The sequence below is a fragment of the Gossypium hirsutum genome, chromosome D02, assembly GCF_007990345.1.
Source record: "Gossypium hirsutum isolate 1008001.06 chromosome D02, Gossypium_hirsutum_v2.1, whole genome shotgun sequence".
In the NCBI taxonomy this organism is placed as follows: domain Eukaryota; kingdom Viridiplantae; phylum Streptophyta; class Magnoliopsida; order Malvales; family Malvaceae; genus Gossypium; species Gossypium hirsutum.
In genome coordinates, this window is record NC_053438.1 from 29,827,391 (window position 1) to 29,846,439 (window position 19,049).

Consider the following 19,049-nt stretch of genomic DNA (forward strand, 5'->3'; position numbering starts at 1 on the left):
ACCAATTCATCGTCGACTTTCTGAGCTTCACGAATTTGACGAATCAATAATGGTTTGGCCTTTAATTCAGCTACTAACACATTGTCGGGTAGAACAGACAAGTGCACATTCATCGTTCGTAAAGGAAACAGTGATTTCTGGCTTAAGGCGTCCGCAACCACATTAGCCTTTCCCGGGTGGTAATCAATGACAAGCTCGTAATCTTTCAACAACTCAAGCCAACGTCTTTGTCGCAGATTTAAGTCTCTTTGAGTCATCAAATATTTGAGACTTTTGTGATCCGAAAATACATGGCACTTTTCACCAAATAAGTAATGTCGCCATATTTTTAAAGCGAATACGATGGCAGCTAGTTCGAGATCATGGGTCGGATAATTTTTCTCATGTGGCTTTAATTGTCTCGACGCATAGGCCACCACTCGACCTTCTTGCATCAATACGCAACCCAACCCTAGTAGGGATGCGTCACTATAAATGACAAACTCTTTGCCTGATTCGGGTTGCACTAAAATTGGAGCTTCAGTCAAATGAGTTTTTAGTTGATCAAAACTTTTCTGACATTTCTCCGTCCATTCGAACTTAACATCCTTTTGAAGTAGCTTCGTCATTGGTGTGGCTATCATCGAGAAACCTTTGACAAATCGTCGGTAATAACCGGCGAGCCCCAAAAAGCTCCGAACCTCAGTAATATTTCTTGGAGGCTTCCAGTTAAGTATGGCTGAAATTTTGCTCGGGTCAACTCGAATACCCGATGCGGATACCACATGACCCAAGAAGCTAACCTCTCTTAACCATAACTCACACTTACTGAACTTAGCATATAACTGCTTATCCCGCAACATTTGCAACACTAGTCTCAGGTGCTCAGCATGTTCGGTCTCATCTCTTGAATAGACCAAGATGTCATCAATGAACACAACTACGAACCAATCCAAATATGGTCTGAAGATCCGATTCATCAAATCCATAAATACTGCAGGGGCACTAGTGAGCCCAAATGGCATCACTAAGAATTCGTAGTGACCGTACCTCGTTCTGAAAGCAGTTTTGGGTACGTCCGAATCTCGAATCCGCAACTGATAATAACCCGATCTCAAATCTATTTTTGAGAACACTGAGGCCCCCTTTAGTTGATCAAACAAATCATCAATACGCGGTAACGGATATTTATTCTTTATCGTCACTTTATTCAGTTGACGATAGTCAATGCACAACCTCATGGTTCCGTCCTTCTTTTTCACGAACAATACTGGTGCACCCCAAGGTGAGAAACTTGGCCGAGCGAAACCTCTATCCGTCAATTCTTGCAACTGAGCTTTCAACTCTTTTAACTCGGTTGGTGCCATACGATACGGAGCTATCAAAATCGGCGTAGTCCCAGGTACAAGCTCAATACCAAACTCTATCTCCCGAACAGGTGGTAAACCCGGCAATTCTTCAGGAAATACATCCGGGTATTCACAAACCACCGGCACAGATTCGGGTTTCCTTTCTAATTCTTGGTCATCCAGTACATACGCAAGGTATGCTTCGCACCCTTTGCTTACATATTTCTGGGCCAACATTGAGGATATTACAGCTGGCACCCCATCCAAGTCCGTAGACTCAACTCGGATTACTTCGTTATTCGCGCACCTCAAATCAATAGTCTTGCTTTTGCAATTCACAACCGCATCATGCACGGTCAACCAATCCAACCCGAGAATAACATCAAATTCATCAAACGGCAAAAGCATCAAGTCCGCCGGAAAACAGGAACCTCGGATTACTAGGGGACATTTCTTGCACACTTTGTCGACAAGCACGTAACGACCCAAGGGATTTGACACCCGAATTACGAACTCAGTAGACTCAATAGGTAAAGTCTTACTGGATGCTAAGGTTTCACATATGTAAGAATGAGTAGAACTGGGGTCAATCAAAGCAATTACATTAGTGTCAAAGAGAGTAAAAGTACCGGTAATAACATCAGGCGAAGAAGCATCCTCGCGAGCACGTATAGCATAAGCTCTAGCAGGCGCACGAGCCTCGAATCTGGTCGTAGCATCTCTAGATCCTCTCTGACCACCACTAGCATTGCCCGTATTTCTAGATGGTCTACCTCGAGCAGTGGTAGCACCCGGTTTCCCACTCTGATTTACATTCTGTTCAGACAGCCTCGGGCAATCTTTAATGAAGTGGTCAACTGATCCACACTTGTAACAGGAGCGGTCATGGAATCTACAACTCCCCGAATGCCATTTACCGCAATATCAACATTCTGTTTTGTCTCGACGTTCATTCCCAACACTAGCGATCGAAGTGCCTCGGATACCCACAGGGGGTCGATCACGATCTCGTCTAAAAAGGCCCGAAGTGCCTCTAGACCGGCCCACATCATCTCGAAATTTCTTCGATGCCTGTTGAAGAGACTTTCCCGAGGATCTTTTACGAAACTCCCCTGTTCCCACATCAACTTTTTGTTTTTCTTTTCTAAGCTCTTCGGCTTTACAAGCTCGCTCGACAAGTACTACGAACTCTCGTATTTCAAGAATGCCAACGAACATTTTTATATCTTCAATCAGCCCATCCTCGAAGCGTTTACACATGATAGCCTCGGACGAAACACATTCCCGAGCGTATCTACTAAGTCTAACAAATTTTCGCTCGTAATCAGTAACTGACATAGAACCTTGCTTAAGCTCAAGAAATTCCTTCCGTTTTTGATCAACAAATCTCTGACTGATATACTTTTTCCGAAACTCAGTTTGGAAAAACTCCCAAGTTACTTGCTCTCGAGGCACAACAGAAGTCAGAGTACTCCACCAATAGTAGGCAGAATCGCGTAACAAGGAGATAGTACACTTTAGGCATTCATCAGGTGTACAAGATAGCTCATCGAGTACCCGAATAGTGTTGTCCAACCAAAATTCAGCTTGCTCGGCATCATCGCTATCCGTAGCCTTAAATTCAGTAGCCCCATGTTTTCGGATTCTGTCAACTGGGGGCTTATTTGACCTTATTTGGTCAGTTACCGGAGGTATTGTAGGTGCGGGGGTGGTATTTGTCGGGAATGGAGGTTGTGGAACAGCCGTATTAGTTCGAATGTATTGGTTGAACCAATCATTCATCACGCTATAGAAAGCTTGTCTAGCTTCATCATTCGGGTTACTAGCATTAGGTTGAGAGTCCCCCGGCGCTGTCCCTTGTGCGGGAGCAGGCACTACACTCTTAAGATCATCAGCTACCTCTCGGTCGGGATCGGGATCCATTACTATAAATAAACACATTTGCAAATGTCAGAAATCACCACACTATCAAATAATCACATAAAATGGCATGTATAGCTAGACCCAACGCATTACGGTAGTCCTAGAATCGACTAAACCGTAGCTCTGATACCAATCAAATGTAACACCCCGAACCCGAGACCGTCACCGGAGTCGAACACGAGGTGTTAACAGACTTTTAAAAATTTTCCAGACACTGCCAATCTGCGTAATAGTCGCTTTAAAAATCATATCTTGAGTTTCACAACTCGAAAATTTGTTTCGTGATTTTTCCCTGAAACTAGACTCATATGCCCATCTACATAATTTTTTTCTAGAATTTTTGGTCGGGCCAATTAGTACAGTTTATTAGTCAAAGTCTCCCATGTTACAGGGATCGACTACCCTGACCTTTGCGCATTACGACTTGGATATCTCCTTGTACAGGGCTCCAATACTGATACCGTTTGTTTCTAATGAAACTAGACTCAAAGGGGAATCCACACATATAAGGCATGACTTCTAATTATCTCTGGATAATTTATGGTGAATTATCAAAGTCGAAACAGGAGATCCAGAAACCGTTCTGGCCCTGTTTCACGAGAACTTTAATATCTCTTAATATACTGTCCATATGATTTTTTCGTTACTTTCATATGAAAATAGATTCATCAAGGTTCGATTACATAATTTATTCACTATTTAACTCCATTCCTACAAATTTTTGTGATTTTTCAAATCCACACCACTGCTGCTGTCAGCATCTGTTTTCAAGGTAAACTTTACCTGTTCCGTGGTTACCATGGACCAACTAGGGATTCGTCATACATGGGTCCACATATGATCATATTTAGCCATTCCAATGGCTGATCATTTGCCCAACACTTCCATTCCAAACCATAGTCACATCATGAAACCATATAAACATACATAAACACAAATGGTCTAATGCCATACTCCACTTCTACAAGCCATTTTCGCATGGCTGTACACACATACATCACAAAAAGTACTTAAAACAACAAGGGGTAGTCCTATACATGCCATATCCAGAGTTCAACAAAAAGAGTACCAAAAGAGCTTTGATAGTGTGGATGACTTCGACTTCGTTGATCCCGAATCCGATAGCTAACGAACAAAATCTATAAAACAGAGAGCCAAAGCAACCGGGTAAGCAATTTAAGCTTAGTAAGTTTCAAGTAATGAAATCGGCTTTGACTAAAGTATTACATTCACATAGCTAACTGAATCACTTTATTGATACACATTCTCATAATCATACTTACTTCACACTTCATCAACATATATACACACAAGGTATCAACCTATCTAAAAGCCGAAAGTTCGTTAGCCGATTGCACGAATACTATTTAAAACGAATCGACTTTTCCGAAGCACATGCAAACATACCTTATCGTTCGGGTTAGTCGAGCGTATTAATTGAATTAGTTACAGCACAAAACGCTCACATTCAAACCCAAGTCTCTTCGAAATTTAGCCGGATATAACCGCAAGCACAATTGCCTTCGGGTCTTAACCCGGGTATAGCAACTCGCACGAATGCCTTCGGGTCTTAGCCCGGATATATCAACTTGCATAATTGCCTTCGGGTCTTAGCCCGGATATATCAACTCGCACAAATGCCTTCGGGTTTTAGCCCGGATATATCAACTCGCACAAATGCCTTCGGGTCTTAGCCCGGATATATCAACTCGCACAAATGCCTTCGGGTCTTAGCCCGGATATATCAACTCGCACAAATGCCTTCGGGTCTTAGCCCGGATATATCAAATGCTCATGCACACATATATCTATAATCTTAACACATCCATATCTTATTAAGGCTCAAACACAAATCATTTATTAAACCTTTCAAATTTCGGCTCAATAGCCACTCACAAAGAGCATGATTTCGATTGGCTTTATAACTTAGTCTCTATGCACATTCGACTATCCGTCATAGTATGACTAATCATTTCAATATAATTCAAGTAGGGTCATTACTCGAAGACTTACCTTGGTATATTCGAACGGTTGTAGATTGGCTACTCTATTGCTTTCTCTTTTCCCCTATCCAACTTCCTTGCTCTTGAGCTTAATAAATGCAAATAGATTTGTTTAATATCTTAACCAATATTGTTTACTTATTATTCACATTCGGCAATCACATAACAAATTCAATATGTATTATAATTTATAAATATGCCATGATTCAAATTTCGTACATATTTATAACCGAAAATGGAAAGAACTTATCAAGCCATGATAGTCACTTATAACTCAACTCAAAATGATCATAAAACCCTAATAACCGATCATTCAACTTATACTAGTTTCGCATACACAAGCAAAACTCGCATAGTTTAGCTTGTTTTCTTATACACTAGTTTAACCACTACGATTATTACCAAATAAATCACATTCAATTAACACTACCCATTTACATATACATCAACTATCAAATTCTCACTCCTTAGCTAATGCCGAATGCTTATATAAGCCCTAAGTCATATTTACACATTTATCAACTTTCCAATTCAACTTAATACCAAAAATTAATGTCATTTAAATAGCCAACACCAAAATATTTGTTCAAAAGGACCTAGCCAAACACCTCACTTAGTTAAAAGTTCCACACAAAACACTAATAGCCAACTCAATTTCATCCTTAATATTTCTTATAACAAAATTTATCAAAATTCAATAAGAAATACATTAAATTCCATGACCGAATTTGCATTTCACCATAATAGCCACTTGCCATAAAACAATTAAGCCACAATCATTTAATTTACCTAGCTTAGACTTAGATTAATAATTATCTAAATTATTTAAACATTCAACACAAACTCTTCTTTAATTAAGCACATATTCGACAAGGAAAAATGGTAATTTAGCAAACCTTAGTTTAACATATAATTTGTTTATAACACATTTTAAGCCTTCTTTTCATGCCGTCAACTCAAAACACATACATTACTCAAATATAACCAAGTTCATATTCGGCAATAGCATCCAACATGATAGCCGATTCTTCCCACTTAGCATCTAATGCATACATATGATCATTTGTTTGGCTCAAACGCCCATCCACCATGATTCGTCCAAATTAATATGAAACAACAGCCATATTCTTTATTGACTACTATGGCCGAAAGCTTTATTCATTCCCAAAATCAAATTTTAACATGGGTCAAATAAAGAAGTTGGTAACTAACTCAAAAATTAACTAAAATTTCAAGAATTAACATAAACTTTTTACCTTAGTTTAAGCCTAGGATGACCGAGTGGTGTTTCTCCCCTATTCTTCCTTCACATTCGGCTTAGAAGAAACAAAGATGAACACTTAGTTTTCTTCACCCATTTCCCCCCTTCTCAAGCTTCAAGTGACCGAATGTTTTTGCCCCAATTCTTTCTTTCAATTCGGCCAAGAAGACAAAGATGAAGCTTTGTCTTCATTACTTTTCTTTTTATTCTTTCTTTAATCTATTTCCTTTCTTTTGCATAAAATAATGGCCATTTAATTAAGATTTAATACATATTATATATATATGACCATCATGGCCGGCCACCACTTAAAATAAAAGGGGTATTTGACATGCAAGTACAACTATTTGCAACATGCATAAATGGGCCACCTTACATTAGCCTAGCACATTTCTAAATTTTCTCACATAAGTCCTATTTAATAAAATTTCACTTACAATTTACAAAATTCAACCATGAAATTTTCACACATGCATATATACATATTCTAGACAATAAATATCACATTCAAACATTTCGGTGACTCGGTTTAGCGGTCCCGAAACCACTTCCCGACTAGGGTCAATTTTGGGCTGTCACATCAGTCAACCTTTGTTCCATGTCAATTGAGCCTTTATATCTCCATCCTACATACTCAATTAAACCAATTAGCAAAATATAAGGCTCGTGTTAGCCTATTGGGTCATAACACCTATGAAATGTGTTAAAAACACTTATTTTTATTAATTTTCTATCCTAAGTCCCGTGTTAGCCTATTGGGTCATAACACTTATGAAATGTGTTAAAAACACTTATTTTTATTAATTTCTATCCTAAGGCCTAATTACTGAAAACGTAATATAAAATCCTAAATTGCATATAAAACAGGCTCCTTAAGTGTGGAATTAACCCAAATTAACTACTACATTTGACGGCAGGTCAAATACCCCCATAGTTAAGTTTTTGCTTGTGCTCAAGCAAACTACCCAAAAACCGAAACTAAAACTAAAAGTAGGAAATAAACATGCAAGAAAAGGAAAACATACTTGAGCTAGCTTGATACATGAGATTGGATCGAAGCATAGACATTATAAGGATTTGCCTAAATATATAACTCTATCTAGAAATTTAAACAATTTACAGTTATTTATATTTAAAGAGACTAGTTTAATAAATTACAAAGTAAATAAGTTAAATAAAATTAAATATATTTCTTCATCAAAATGTATATATGAATATAGTATTTATTTTTGCAAAGTATAGTCAATTTGAATATCTTTTTCCTACTCGGTTTATTTTTATTCATGCTTTAAACTCTAATGCAGTAATATTTCCCTAGTAACCCTTATGATTTTTTTTGTTTGTGCCAATACTATTGAGATTTTTCTCAGGTACTTTTTCTAAGGGTTATACTAGTCAAACTACACCGTTTCAATAACTAATGGTGAACGATTTCAATGAGTTACGGGTTTTGACAATTATTGCCTTAGATGTGGGGATAGGCTAGAGACATGTCTTCATGTTATTTGAGATTGTAGTTTTGCGCGATAGATTTTGGGATTACTTGTTCCAAGCCAAGTTTTCCATGTTTCTTTTCTTTGTTGTTAAAAGATTGGTTAATTTGGAATTCGACGAATTCAGGTACACTAGTCGTCGAATAAGTGGATTGGAGTTCATTATTTTCATTTTGCATTTGGAAATTATGGAAGTGCAAGAATGATTTTGTTTTTAATGATGGGCATAATAGTAGTAGAGAATGGTAGCTGCTAGCATGTCGTGGGCCAAATCTGTTCATTATGGTCGTTGAATGTAACAACTGACCTTTAGTTTGGCAGGTGAGAAAAGATGGTTCCCTCTCAAGGATGGTTGGGTGAAATTAATACAGATGGATCCTTGACCTTAATCGGGGAACAGGTGGCGACGATCGGGGGTCTGCTTCGAAGTTCCAATGATGATTGCATTTGTGGCTTTGTGTAGATACTAGACTTATCCATGGTCTCTCATGTGGAGGAGCAAGCAACGCTAGAAGGACTTTCTTTGGGATTGGATAGGGGGCATTGGAAGTGATAAGAATATGGACTAAGATTGTATTCAAATTGCTTTGGAGCAATGAAATTTGAATTTGACTTGGAAATAAGAAAATAAACATAATTAGGAAACAAAGAAAATAAAAGCCAAAAATAAAAAGAAAATAGATAGAATGGTTTGGTTTGGGGAAAGAGAAGAGATTTGACTTGATTTAGGCTTTATTGAAGCAAAATAAACCTTTTTGAACAACAAGAGTGGTAGAACCATGAATCTGAAACAAAAACACCAAAACAAATTGTTATTTGATAAAGAACGAAGACAAAACAAAGCAATAAACTCAATCGAAGCAATCAATTTAAGTAAAGATGAGAGATCTCAAATTGATGCATTCTTAATGAATATTTGAGACGAATCGTGCTTCTTGAAGAGTTTTTGAACTGAAAATTAAATGAACAAAACCTATTAGAGAGGATAGAGAAAATCAAACCAGAATTAAAAAGAAAGAAAGAAAGAAAATTTCAAAAAGGTTGAGAAATATTAGGTTCTTGATGTTTAAATTGTGTTTCTTGCAAGGAAATCCTTGGATCTTGAAACCCAAAATTTCACAAGAACGTGGAGCGTTAGAAAAAATAATATAAACTAAATCAATATAGAAAAAGATTCAAGGAAAATGGAAAAAGATTGGATGGAATTTGATGAAAAAGCGATGTCCTATTAAACCTTTTGAAGAATGATCTTCAACAAGCTCTACAAATTGCTCTAATCAATCCCCTAGAAATGTCAACCCTAGTAAATTGGAGGGTGAAGAGTTTCCCACGACTTCAAAGAGAAAACCAAGAAGAAAATGTACTTCTAAAATAAATAATAGAGAAATCTCATAAAGAGAAATAACCCAAGCAGTTGAAATTTATTAATCAAGGTATGAAAGGTGTAACAAAACATGAAAGGGCATCCCTTACCTTATATAGGCAAAATTAGGCTAAAAATAAAATCCTAATGCAAGTAGGATTACTTGGCTAGCAAGTAACAAGTAAAAACCTTACATAATGAACATGAAAAATAAACTAAGTATAGAAACTAAGGGAAATTCACCTAACCTAGTAAGAAATGCACATGGATTGAATTTTTACATGAAAATAACATTGTTGGGCTTAAATAGAAGTTTTCAAATAGGCCAAAAATAGATTAAGCCAAAATAAAGTATAACTAAACATAATAACATTTAAATGGGCTCAAATTAGACCAAAACTCCATGGAGGCTGATATAGATTGTTGGAGGTTGTTTTCTTCATGTCTTCAACTCCATTTAGCTCATAGAGGATTGTCCAAGGAAGTCTCACTTCAAGAAATACGTTCTTGAGCCAATATTTTCAAGAAATGGAATCTTGATTTTTTTTAACTTGAAATATTCAAATCTGTCCATTTAAAACCAAGATTTGTTTTCTTGAAATCAAGATTTAAAATCTTGATGATCTTTTTCAACTCCAAGGATGCCTAGATCTCTTCTAAAGTTGAGTCTCAAGGTACAAGATCTTTTGGGCTTATTAAATGGGCTTTGTAAAAGGCTAAGCCCAACATGTGCTTAGGCTGAAAATTGGGCCCCTATACTCGCATCAGGAAGATTAAAGTTGAAAGTGATAATGTAATGTTGATTCAAGTTCTCTATAGTAATTATACTTGAAAGAATGGTCTTACAGATATTCAACTAATTAAAGAACTTAGTATGAGGCAGTGGTTGGTTGAATTCAATCATATTAATAGAGAGAAAAATATGTGTGCTAATATTCTAAGAAAGATGGGGCGATCGATGGTCGTAGGGTTGTGTGCACTAGATCATCCACTGTATGTGCTATTCAATTGTTTGTTGCATCATAGGACACATCCTGTTGTTCTTTTGTCTACATAGCCTTATAGTGTTTCGATTCTCTTGAATCCCTTTTTTTTCTATACAAAAAATAAATATATAGATATCCACTCTTTCATTTTGGTACCCAAAATTCTTTTTGGTCAAATTTTATATCTAAACTACTTTTTTCTTGGGTTGGTATCTAAGTCAATCAACTTTGACTCAAGAATGGTTAACTTTTAATTTGATATTTTTTAGATTTTTATATATATTGAATTATTTATATTCCATATAATTATATATTATATTATAAAATTTAAATTTTGAATTTTTATATATTTTTCAAATAATCTTTGAATTTATTTTTTAGAATTTTTTAATTTATATATTTGAATTTATATCAATTTCATATAATTAATAGATTATAAAAATGATTTCTTTTATATTTTATGAATTTTAACACATTCTAAAATTTTTTTTATTTTTAGTAATTTTTCCTCTATATATATTTGGAATTATTTGACAAATAAATGGCAATGCTTATGTAGTTTTTGTGCCATATTGCAACTTTTAATAGCTTGAAAATTTCTAAGTGGATATAATGTTTTGAAGTGATTTAGATAACGAAAGTATAATTTAGGTATAACTTTTAATAAAAAAAATTAGGTATCAAGATGAAAAAAAATATACATTAGGTACTACAAGACAAGAGGTATCCTCTTTTCTATAAGATTGTGCACAATAGACTAATGATCGATTCTTTTTTCTCCAAAAACCCTACACAGCAATCGTAGCACACTATCCTCCTCCTTTTTCTCGTACTTCTTATATCATAATAGGTGAACCGACATTTCTTTCCACTATCTTTTTTTTCCTTGTTCGACATATATTATCATCAATTATATTTCAGCTAAATAAAAGCCCCAAAGTCCACCTAGTGTTTTCAAGAAATGAATAATAAAAAAATTGCTGAAAAATATTTCTTTTTAAATAATAGGGATCAAGCCAAACCGGTTTATTTTTTTTCCTTTGGCAACAAGCGGACCGAATTTAAAGAGAAAAACAGAAAGTACAGAAAAATCTGAAAACCCAAGAGCGCCTATTGGGAATGTAACTGATGTGATATCATCATCTCATTTCTCACAGCAAAACCAGCCTTTCAAATTTTCTTCATATTAACACTAAAAATGGCTGCCAATTCTCAAATATTTACAGGATTGACCCTCCCTTTCAAACCCATTGCTTCTTCTTCTTCTTCGTCTTCAAGCTCCAGTAACAGTACTTGCATTCGTTGTTTAGTTAAGAAACCATTAACTTCTTCTTTCTTTAATGGCGGAGGTACTCTTTCTTTGGCCTTTTTCTTACTTCCAATCTTCATAAATTCTTCTACAAATTTTTGCTTGCTTTTGAGTTGGTTGTGCCTTTTTGGAACTAAATTTTATTTATTGTTATGGAATATATCAAATGTGTGATTTTTCTCTGAAAAACTTTGCTTTTCATTCTAAATTTGTCAGTCATTATGTTTTTGATTGCTTGATTAGTGAGAAAGAGTGTTGCCATCAAGGGGAACTCATAATTTTCTTCAACCTCAGCTTTTTCTACGGATGATGACATTCCATTTTTTATTTGGGTCATTTGCTAATGCTTTTGTTCAATCTTTTAGGCTTTGCTTGGTATGAAGGACTGGAAGGTGTGATGATGGGAAATTTATTAATCAAATTAGAACCAAAGTAGTCTAACCATTATATTAACAAAGTTTTCAATCCGCACTCCTTTACATCCTTCGTACCAAACAGAGCTTAAGCTTAGTTAAGTGGTGAATCAAATGGGTTCTTAAAGACTTTTATATCTCTAGCTCAAATAAAAATCTCGCTTACCTAGTAAAAAAAGTAGGATCAATTCTCAGGCTTGACTTCAAACTCGATTATTAAGGCATGAATGGTTTTTCCTTACTTTTGAGTTGGTTGTATTTGTTTGGAACTTGGGATATCAAATCTATGATTTGTTCTTCAAAATTCTTTGCTTTTCATGGTAAATTTTCAGCCATTGTTGTCCTTGGTAGCTTGAGTAGTGAGAAGGAGTGTTGCCATGGAATGTTAGTTCATAAGTAGATTGCCTAAGCTGTTTACTTAAATGGAACACATAATTTTCTTAAAGCAAAGCTGGTTTTATGGATGATGAAATTTTTTTGTTTATTTGGGTCATTTGCTAATGGTTTTACATAAAGCTCTAAAGCTTATTTAAGTGGTGTAGCAAACGGATTCTTGAACACATTATATTCTTGAAGCATAAATGGTGTATTTCGTATGTGGATTACAATATTTAGATGATTTAAATGTCAAAAAGTTAAAGCAATTCATTTATAAATTGGTGCAATTCCCCTAAAATTATGTAAGGTTCTGAATAAGTTTTTTTTTTTTTTGCTTTTCATGTGATGTGAGTTACCATCTTTTCAATTTCAATTTTCTGTATAACTTTGTCACCCCTTTTTTCTATTGTTTTACTGTTTATTTGCATTTTGGTTGATGGTTAAGGAGTAATATGAACGATGGAAATCCAATGAATAAGTTTTCATTTTAGTACATAACAGTATGAATTTCAGAGGACCGTCTAACATTATCTAAAAGGGCTAAACACTAGTACCTAAAGTAGGTTCAACTTATCCTTTTAGTTGCTATTTTTGCTCCCTTAAACAGTGGCTGCCCTAAAAATTACAAGCATAAGGACCCTTCCAGGAGGATCTCATTCTCGTAGAGGAGGTGCAGGTGCCATTGGCACTCGCATGAACCTTTTTGATCGGTTTGCTAGAGTTGTTAAGGTCAGAGTTTACGAATTGTTTATATGCATTCATGTAAAGATACTATGATTTATGATTCCAAATTTTGATGTGTTATCTCAATAACTTGACGCAATTCACTGATAATGGCAGTCATATGCAAATGCTCTCCTAAGCTCTGTTGAAGACCCAGAAAAAATCTTAGAGCAAGCTGTGATTGAAATGAATGATGACTTGGTGAAGATGAGACAGGCCACAGCACAAGTAAGCCTCATTACCTTAAATTTTTTTTTATTTTTTAGTTTCTCGAGTTTCTTTCGCCTTCCGTTTCATTGTTTTCTTTCCCATTTTATGCTTGATTGCATTGCATATGTACTCAAGAATAGATTCCAAGATGGTCTTAGAAGTTTATTTTTGTTTTACAACTTTTTATTGTGCTGTTTCAGTGTAATTTTCTTCCCAATTTTTTATATGCAGATGTGATCCTTTTTCTTTTTTGAAGGTATTAGCATCTCAAAAGCGGTTGGAAAATAAGTATAAAGCTGCACAGCAGGCTTCTGAAGATTGGTAATTGATTGAGGATATTTTTTCTTTAGTTTTCGGAGTATACGAGTGTTTATGTCCCTATTGAGTTCTGATTTCATATAGGTACCGTAAAGCACAGTTGGCTCTTCAGAAAGGAGAAGAAGATCTTGCACGTGAAGCCCTCAAGAGGCGTAAATCTTATGCTGTATGACCATGTTCTGACTCTTCATTTTTTTTTTTGAAGTATTTGTGTCTACTAACACCCATTTCATATCTGGACATATGGGGATGTGACCCTCCAAATACATGAAAATTTTTAAAAAATTGAACATATTTGTATTAGATACATGTCGTATCCGACACACTCATCCAAGTCTCTAGATGTCATCTTGCTGTAGAGTGTTTTCGAGCATTCTTATAAAATTTTCCAATATCTACAATTTCTTATCTGAATTATTTTGTATGTTGAAATGCTTGGGGAAACTGGAAAGTTAGATTAATAAGCATAGCCGATTAGCTGGTGTGATTAGATTTTTATATTTTGCAATTTCAATGTGAGATAAAGGTTTGACTTGTGGTTGCTATAATGAGAAACAGATCTGTTTTATAATGTCGGGATTGGGGTTTAGGGTTCTAGTGTTTTTGGTCAACAGATAAAATTGTATGCCAAATGAGGTTCATGGCATTGCAACATAGGCTTGTTCCGACAACATCAAGTTACACAAACACCAGTGGACACAATAACCCTATTGAATTGCTTAAACAGTGTAACTGATAGTTTCCTACAGATTGAAAACATTTTTTTTTCCGGTTTTACAACCTGTTATTTTAATTTGAAGTTCCTAAAGTGGTTAGCTTTTTCAATTGGCAAACAATCATTTTTTCTTTTTGTTTCAGGATAATGCTAGTTCGTTGAAAGCTCAACTTGATCAACAGAAAAGTGTAGTTGAGAATCTCGTCTCAAACACTAGGGTAAATATCTACTCGTCTTTGCTACTATTGATTTCATTGCAATATTATTCGTTTAGATAATTTGGTCTTCTTATTTAGAATATATCATGAGAATATACCTTGGATTTGGATACTTTAAAAAAATACAGTTGGAGCAATATAGGATGAAAAACTTGATAGATACATAAGAAGTAATACATTTATCTTATTATTTACACATGGATGGATTTGTTGGGGTTTCATTCCCTTAATTCAAATTTTGTGTAGCTTTTAGAGAGTAAGATACAAGAGGCAAAGTCAAAGAAAGATACATTGAAAGCTCGGGCTCAGACTGCACGGTAGTCTTGACTATTCTCTTTGTTACCTTTGTTTTTCTCTGTTTTATCTCATTGTACTTGCTCATTGTGAGTTCTTACATCTTTCTTCAGAACTGCAACAAAAGTTAACGAGATGGTTGGAAATGTCAACACAAGCAATGCTTTATCAGCTTTTGAGAAAATGGAAGAGAAAGGTGAGCTAAATCTTAGGTTGGAAGGTTTTTGTCGTAAGTGAGCATCCTGTCTATTCGTGCTTCATATTTAGCAAAGATTTTGAGTTTGGCATGATGGAAAGTGCACAAAATAAAGTTCTTTTAGCCCTGCGATATTTCTCTAGCAGAATCGAACTTAAACATGAAAATGTTATCCAATCAAATTATTGGGTGATTTCTTCTCCACCATTTTCACAGTATCTCCGGTTTAAGTTTAGGATGTTGAGGTGTGAGGATGCTTCCTCAGTTGCCAAGGGCTGTGAGGATATTCAGACTAGGGTGTAAATGTCAGATATGAGTACTTTTCTGATATGGGTATGTTTGATTTTTTAAAGGTTTTTCTGAGCATTTGGAGGGTCCTTTTAAAGTCATATTCTGATACCCAAGTCCAAAAATGCGTTGGACATGGGTGTCACATGCAGGTAGTTTAAGAAAATTGGAGAATTGGAGCAACATCAGTGAGGAGTTTTAAAGTTTTGACGTGTGTCCTTTTTGGCCTAGCCACTAGTTATGAAATGTTGCACTTTAATCAACCATCATTTTCAAACTAAACATTTCATAAGAAATGGAAGTGTTTGTAATATTATAAAAACTCATCCTTGTCACACACCTGATGATTGGTGATTCTTTTGTGCTAAATGCAGTCACGATAATTTGAGATTGAAATCTCTTGCATCTCTTGGTCAGTCTATAAGAACTGGAATACTTATTTGATCTGAACTTGCCTTGTCTTTCTTTTTTTTTCCTTTTATCATTCTCTTGCCTTCTTATTTTGACAGTTATGGCAATGGAGTCTGAAGCAGAAGCTCTTGGGCAATTAACCACTGACGATCTTGAAGGGAAGGTAGTGACTTATCCATCGCCTAGTTTATGTTCTGATTTAAACTTTCTATGGCCAAAATTCTATGGCCATCATAGACAAAGTATTAACAGCATTAATGGCCTGTTGATATCATAACTTGAAATGTTGATTTAACTGTAGATTTATACTCTGACTCAATCCAAATATGTCTTTTGACATCCTCAAAGGATCGGAAATACAGAAAAGGTTTTTCTAAGTTCCCTAAAAGAAAATGGAAAGTAAATTTGATATGGTAGCCATTGTTTTCTTTAGTCATGGATGAAGCAGACTATGTTATTAGGGATAGGTAAAATTTTAATGAATTTAAGATAAAAATGATTAGAATTATAGGTACTTACCACATTACTAGGATTTTGGTGTCAGTATTGTATTTGGGTATGTTCCTTTCAATTTTTCGAAGTTTTCCATGTATTTGGAAAGTTTTGGAGGACTATTTTCCTGTATCCAAGGCTGGATATATGCCAGATATGAGCACTTAAAGTTCTAATATGGGTTTTTCAAGAAGAATAAAAAGTCGAAGGAACTGTAGATTCGTATTAAGAATACAAGACTCCTTTATACGGAAGTTCACATTTGTCTAACCTGTTTTTGATTATGCATCGATAGTTTCTTTCTACAAAATTCACTAGTTTCTGTTCTTGAAGAGACAAATTACATAAATTTGCAGTTTGCATTACTAGAGAGCACATCAGTTGACGATGATCTTGCAAATCTGAAAAAGGAACTCTCCGGTAGCTCACAGGTATGTCTCATTCTTATTTGTGCAAGATGGGTTTCTGTATGATGGGATTAGTTTCCTCTCATAACTTTTCTTGGACTAGGCTTTTCCGAAAAGAAAAACAATATGAATTGAACATTCAGAATTGTTCTAATGCGTCTTGTTTTTCCTTTCCTCAGTCTGTTTTAGCTTATGTTATATGGACTTGGCTGTAAATGAGAAATATGGATATTCAATTTTTATTTTTCTAAGTTTTTCATGTATACAGAGGATGGTAGATGCATTAGATACAAATATTGGACATTGGTACTCTTTAAGAAGAAATGGTTTTTTGTATATTTGGATAGTCTTTGGATATCATATCCTTGTATCTATGTCTAGATATACGTGAGATGCGAGTGTCAGATACAAGCTTAAAAGTTTTCCGAAGTTGTTGTTCAGGAGGAATCTGTTGATTTCAACCTTTGTAAAAGGTTATTAAATCTCAGTTCTCCAATTGTTTTGATGAACAGAAAGGGGAGCTCCCACCTGGAAGAAGCACAAACACGAAGCTTCCGTATCGCGATGCTGAAATTGAGACGGAACTTAACGAACTGAGACAAAGGGCAAAGGAGTTTTGAAGTTTCCAATGGGTAATATTATTAGTTTCAAGTACACAAATATTTGTATGATTATGCACATAGGTCTCTGCAATTTGTGTATCCCAATCCACTATTCAAATATTCGAATATCCACTTTGACCAGTGAATTTTTTAATTTATTCAACAGATATCATCAATTCACTTCTTAGTCCAAAATTATATAAATTTATAATATGCTTCGAGAGTGAAATTCAAAGGATATTGCGGTGACTGGACAAACCACGTAATTATGGAATAATTATTAACACTTAATTTCCACTATCACTTTATTTAGTTTTTAAAAGAAATTGACAAAGCTATTCTTTTTAGACCATAACTAAATACTTGAGTTCTATTTATTTGTTCGCAAAATCAACCTTTTATGTATTATAATTTCTTAAAAAAAAAAAGAAATAAATGTTAGTTGTACCGGTAAGATATACTACAAAGAACACGCATATTCAAACTTTAAGCATAATATTATTAAAATTTTAAGACGAATATAAAGAATACCAAGAACATTTTGTTTCATTAATAGTTTTTAATGGATAATTATTTGATACACTATTTGTGGAGTTTTTCAAATTACACAAACTGATTAAAAGTGAAACAAGTGTCACACATATTATAATACAAATCTAGAATAAATATCCTTTTTATTGAGATAAGAAAAAGTCATATCATGATGTAAATTCAAGTGTATGTTCAAATATACGGAGGCATTGACACATTCAAAATCCTAAACTCCCTTACACTTACGCCCTTCCCTTTTCACATTAATATTCCTCTGCCTGCTTCAAAACTCCTTGGTCAACACGATATCTTTCATAAGCGCTTACTAACATATATATTCTAAACTATTTTACTTCCTACAAGGTTCAACTCCAACAGCCACCTCCCCTATATATACACTTTCCATTTCATCTACAAAAACAACAACGCTCATATATTTACGTTTCCAAAGAGTTTCAGGCGACCATTTTGGAAGATGAATAGCAGAAAAGTAAGCACCCTTTTCATCATTCTTGTAATCTCATTGCCCATTTTGAGCCTGGAAGGTACAAGAGTGTTACCTGAAGATTTTGCCAAGGCTAATCATCTGCACACATACTCGTCGTCGGTGTACGAGAAGGCCAAGTTCACAATGTCCTGCTGGCTCCAGCGCTTGGCTTCGGGGCCAAGCCCTAGAGGACCTGGTCACTAGTATCTTTCAAGTTGAACGATCCATGTATAACAAAGTATATGTAGTCGGTGTTATCATTTATAATTGTTTCATTTTTTTTTACTTTTTTAAATTGATAGATTCATATCTTTATGATTAAGTTGATGTAGCTAATTGATTGGATTCAATCTAGTTATAAAATTATTAAATGCATATTTATTTTTGCAGAGCAAAAAGAAATATTATTATAAGGATATTCACTTATAAATACATATTATTATAAGTATAGAAGAAGATAAAAATATCTTTATAAAAATATTTCTTTTTGCTCTGCAAAAATGAATATGTATTTAATAAATTTACAACTGGATTGAATCCAATCAATGAATATGTATTTATCTTGATAAATATTATATTAATTTAATTGTAAAGTAATTAAGTTTAATTATAATTGAATTCTCTAAACTCTCCTTATATAAAGAGAGTATTGGGTCATTATTTTACACACTTGAATTCAAGAGAAAGTTGTAGAGAGAAA

The 19,049-nt window shown here is 34.8% G+C and overlaps 1 protein-coding gene across 1 annotated transcript; it reads left to right on the forward strand.

The window, feature by feature from the left end:
- Nucleotides 1-11,380: 11,380 nt before the first annotated feature.
- On the forward strand, nucleotides 11,381-17,511 carry LOC107910265 (membrane-associated 30 kDa protein, chloroplastic). Its single transcript, XM_016838056.2, has 11 exons — nucleotides 11,381-11,706; nucleotides 13,065-13,186; nucleotides 13,298-13,408; nucleotides 13,647-13,711; nucleotides 13,793-13,874; nucleotides 14,567-14,641; nucleotides 14,888-14,958; nucleotides 15,049-15,131; nucleotides 15,929-15,993; nucleotides 16,679-16,753; nucleotides 17,242-17,511. Exons 1-11 carry the CDS (start codon nucleotides 11,556-11,558, stop codon nucleotides 17,347-17,349), a joined length of 1,008 nt encoding a protein of 335 aa, XP_016693545.1. The 5' UTR covers nucleotides 11,381-11,555; the 3' UTR covers nucleotides 17,350-17,511.
- Nucleotides 17,512-19,049: the final 1,538 nt, after the last annotated feature.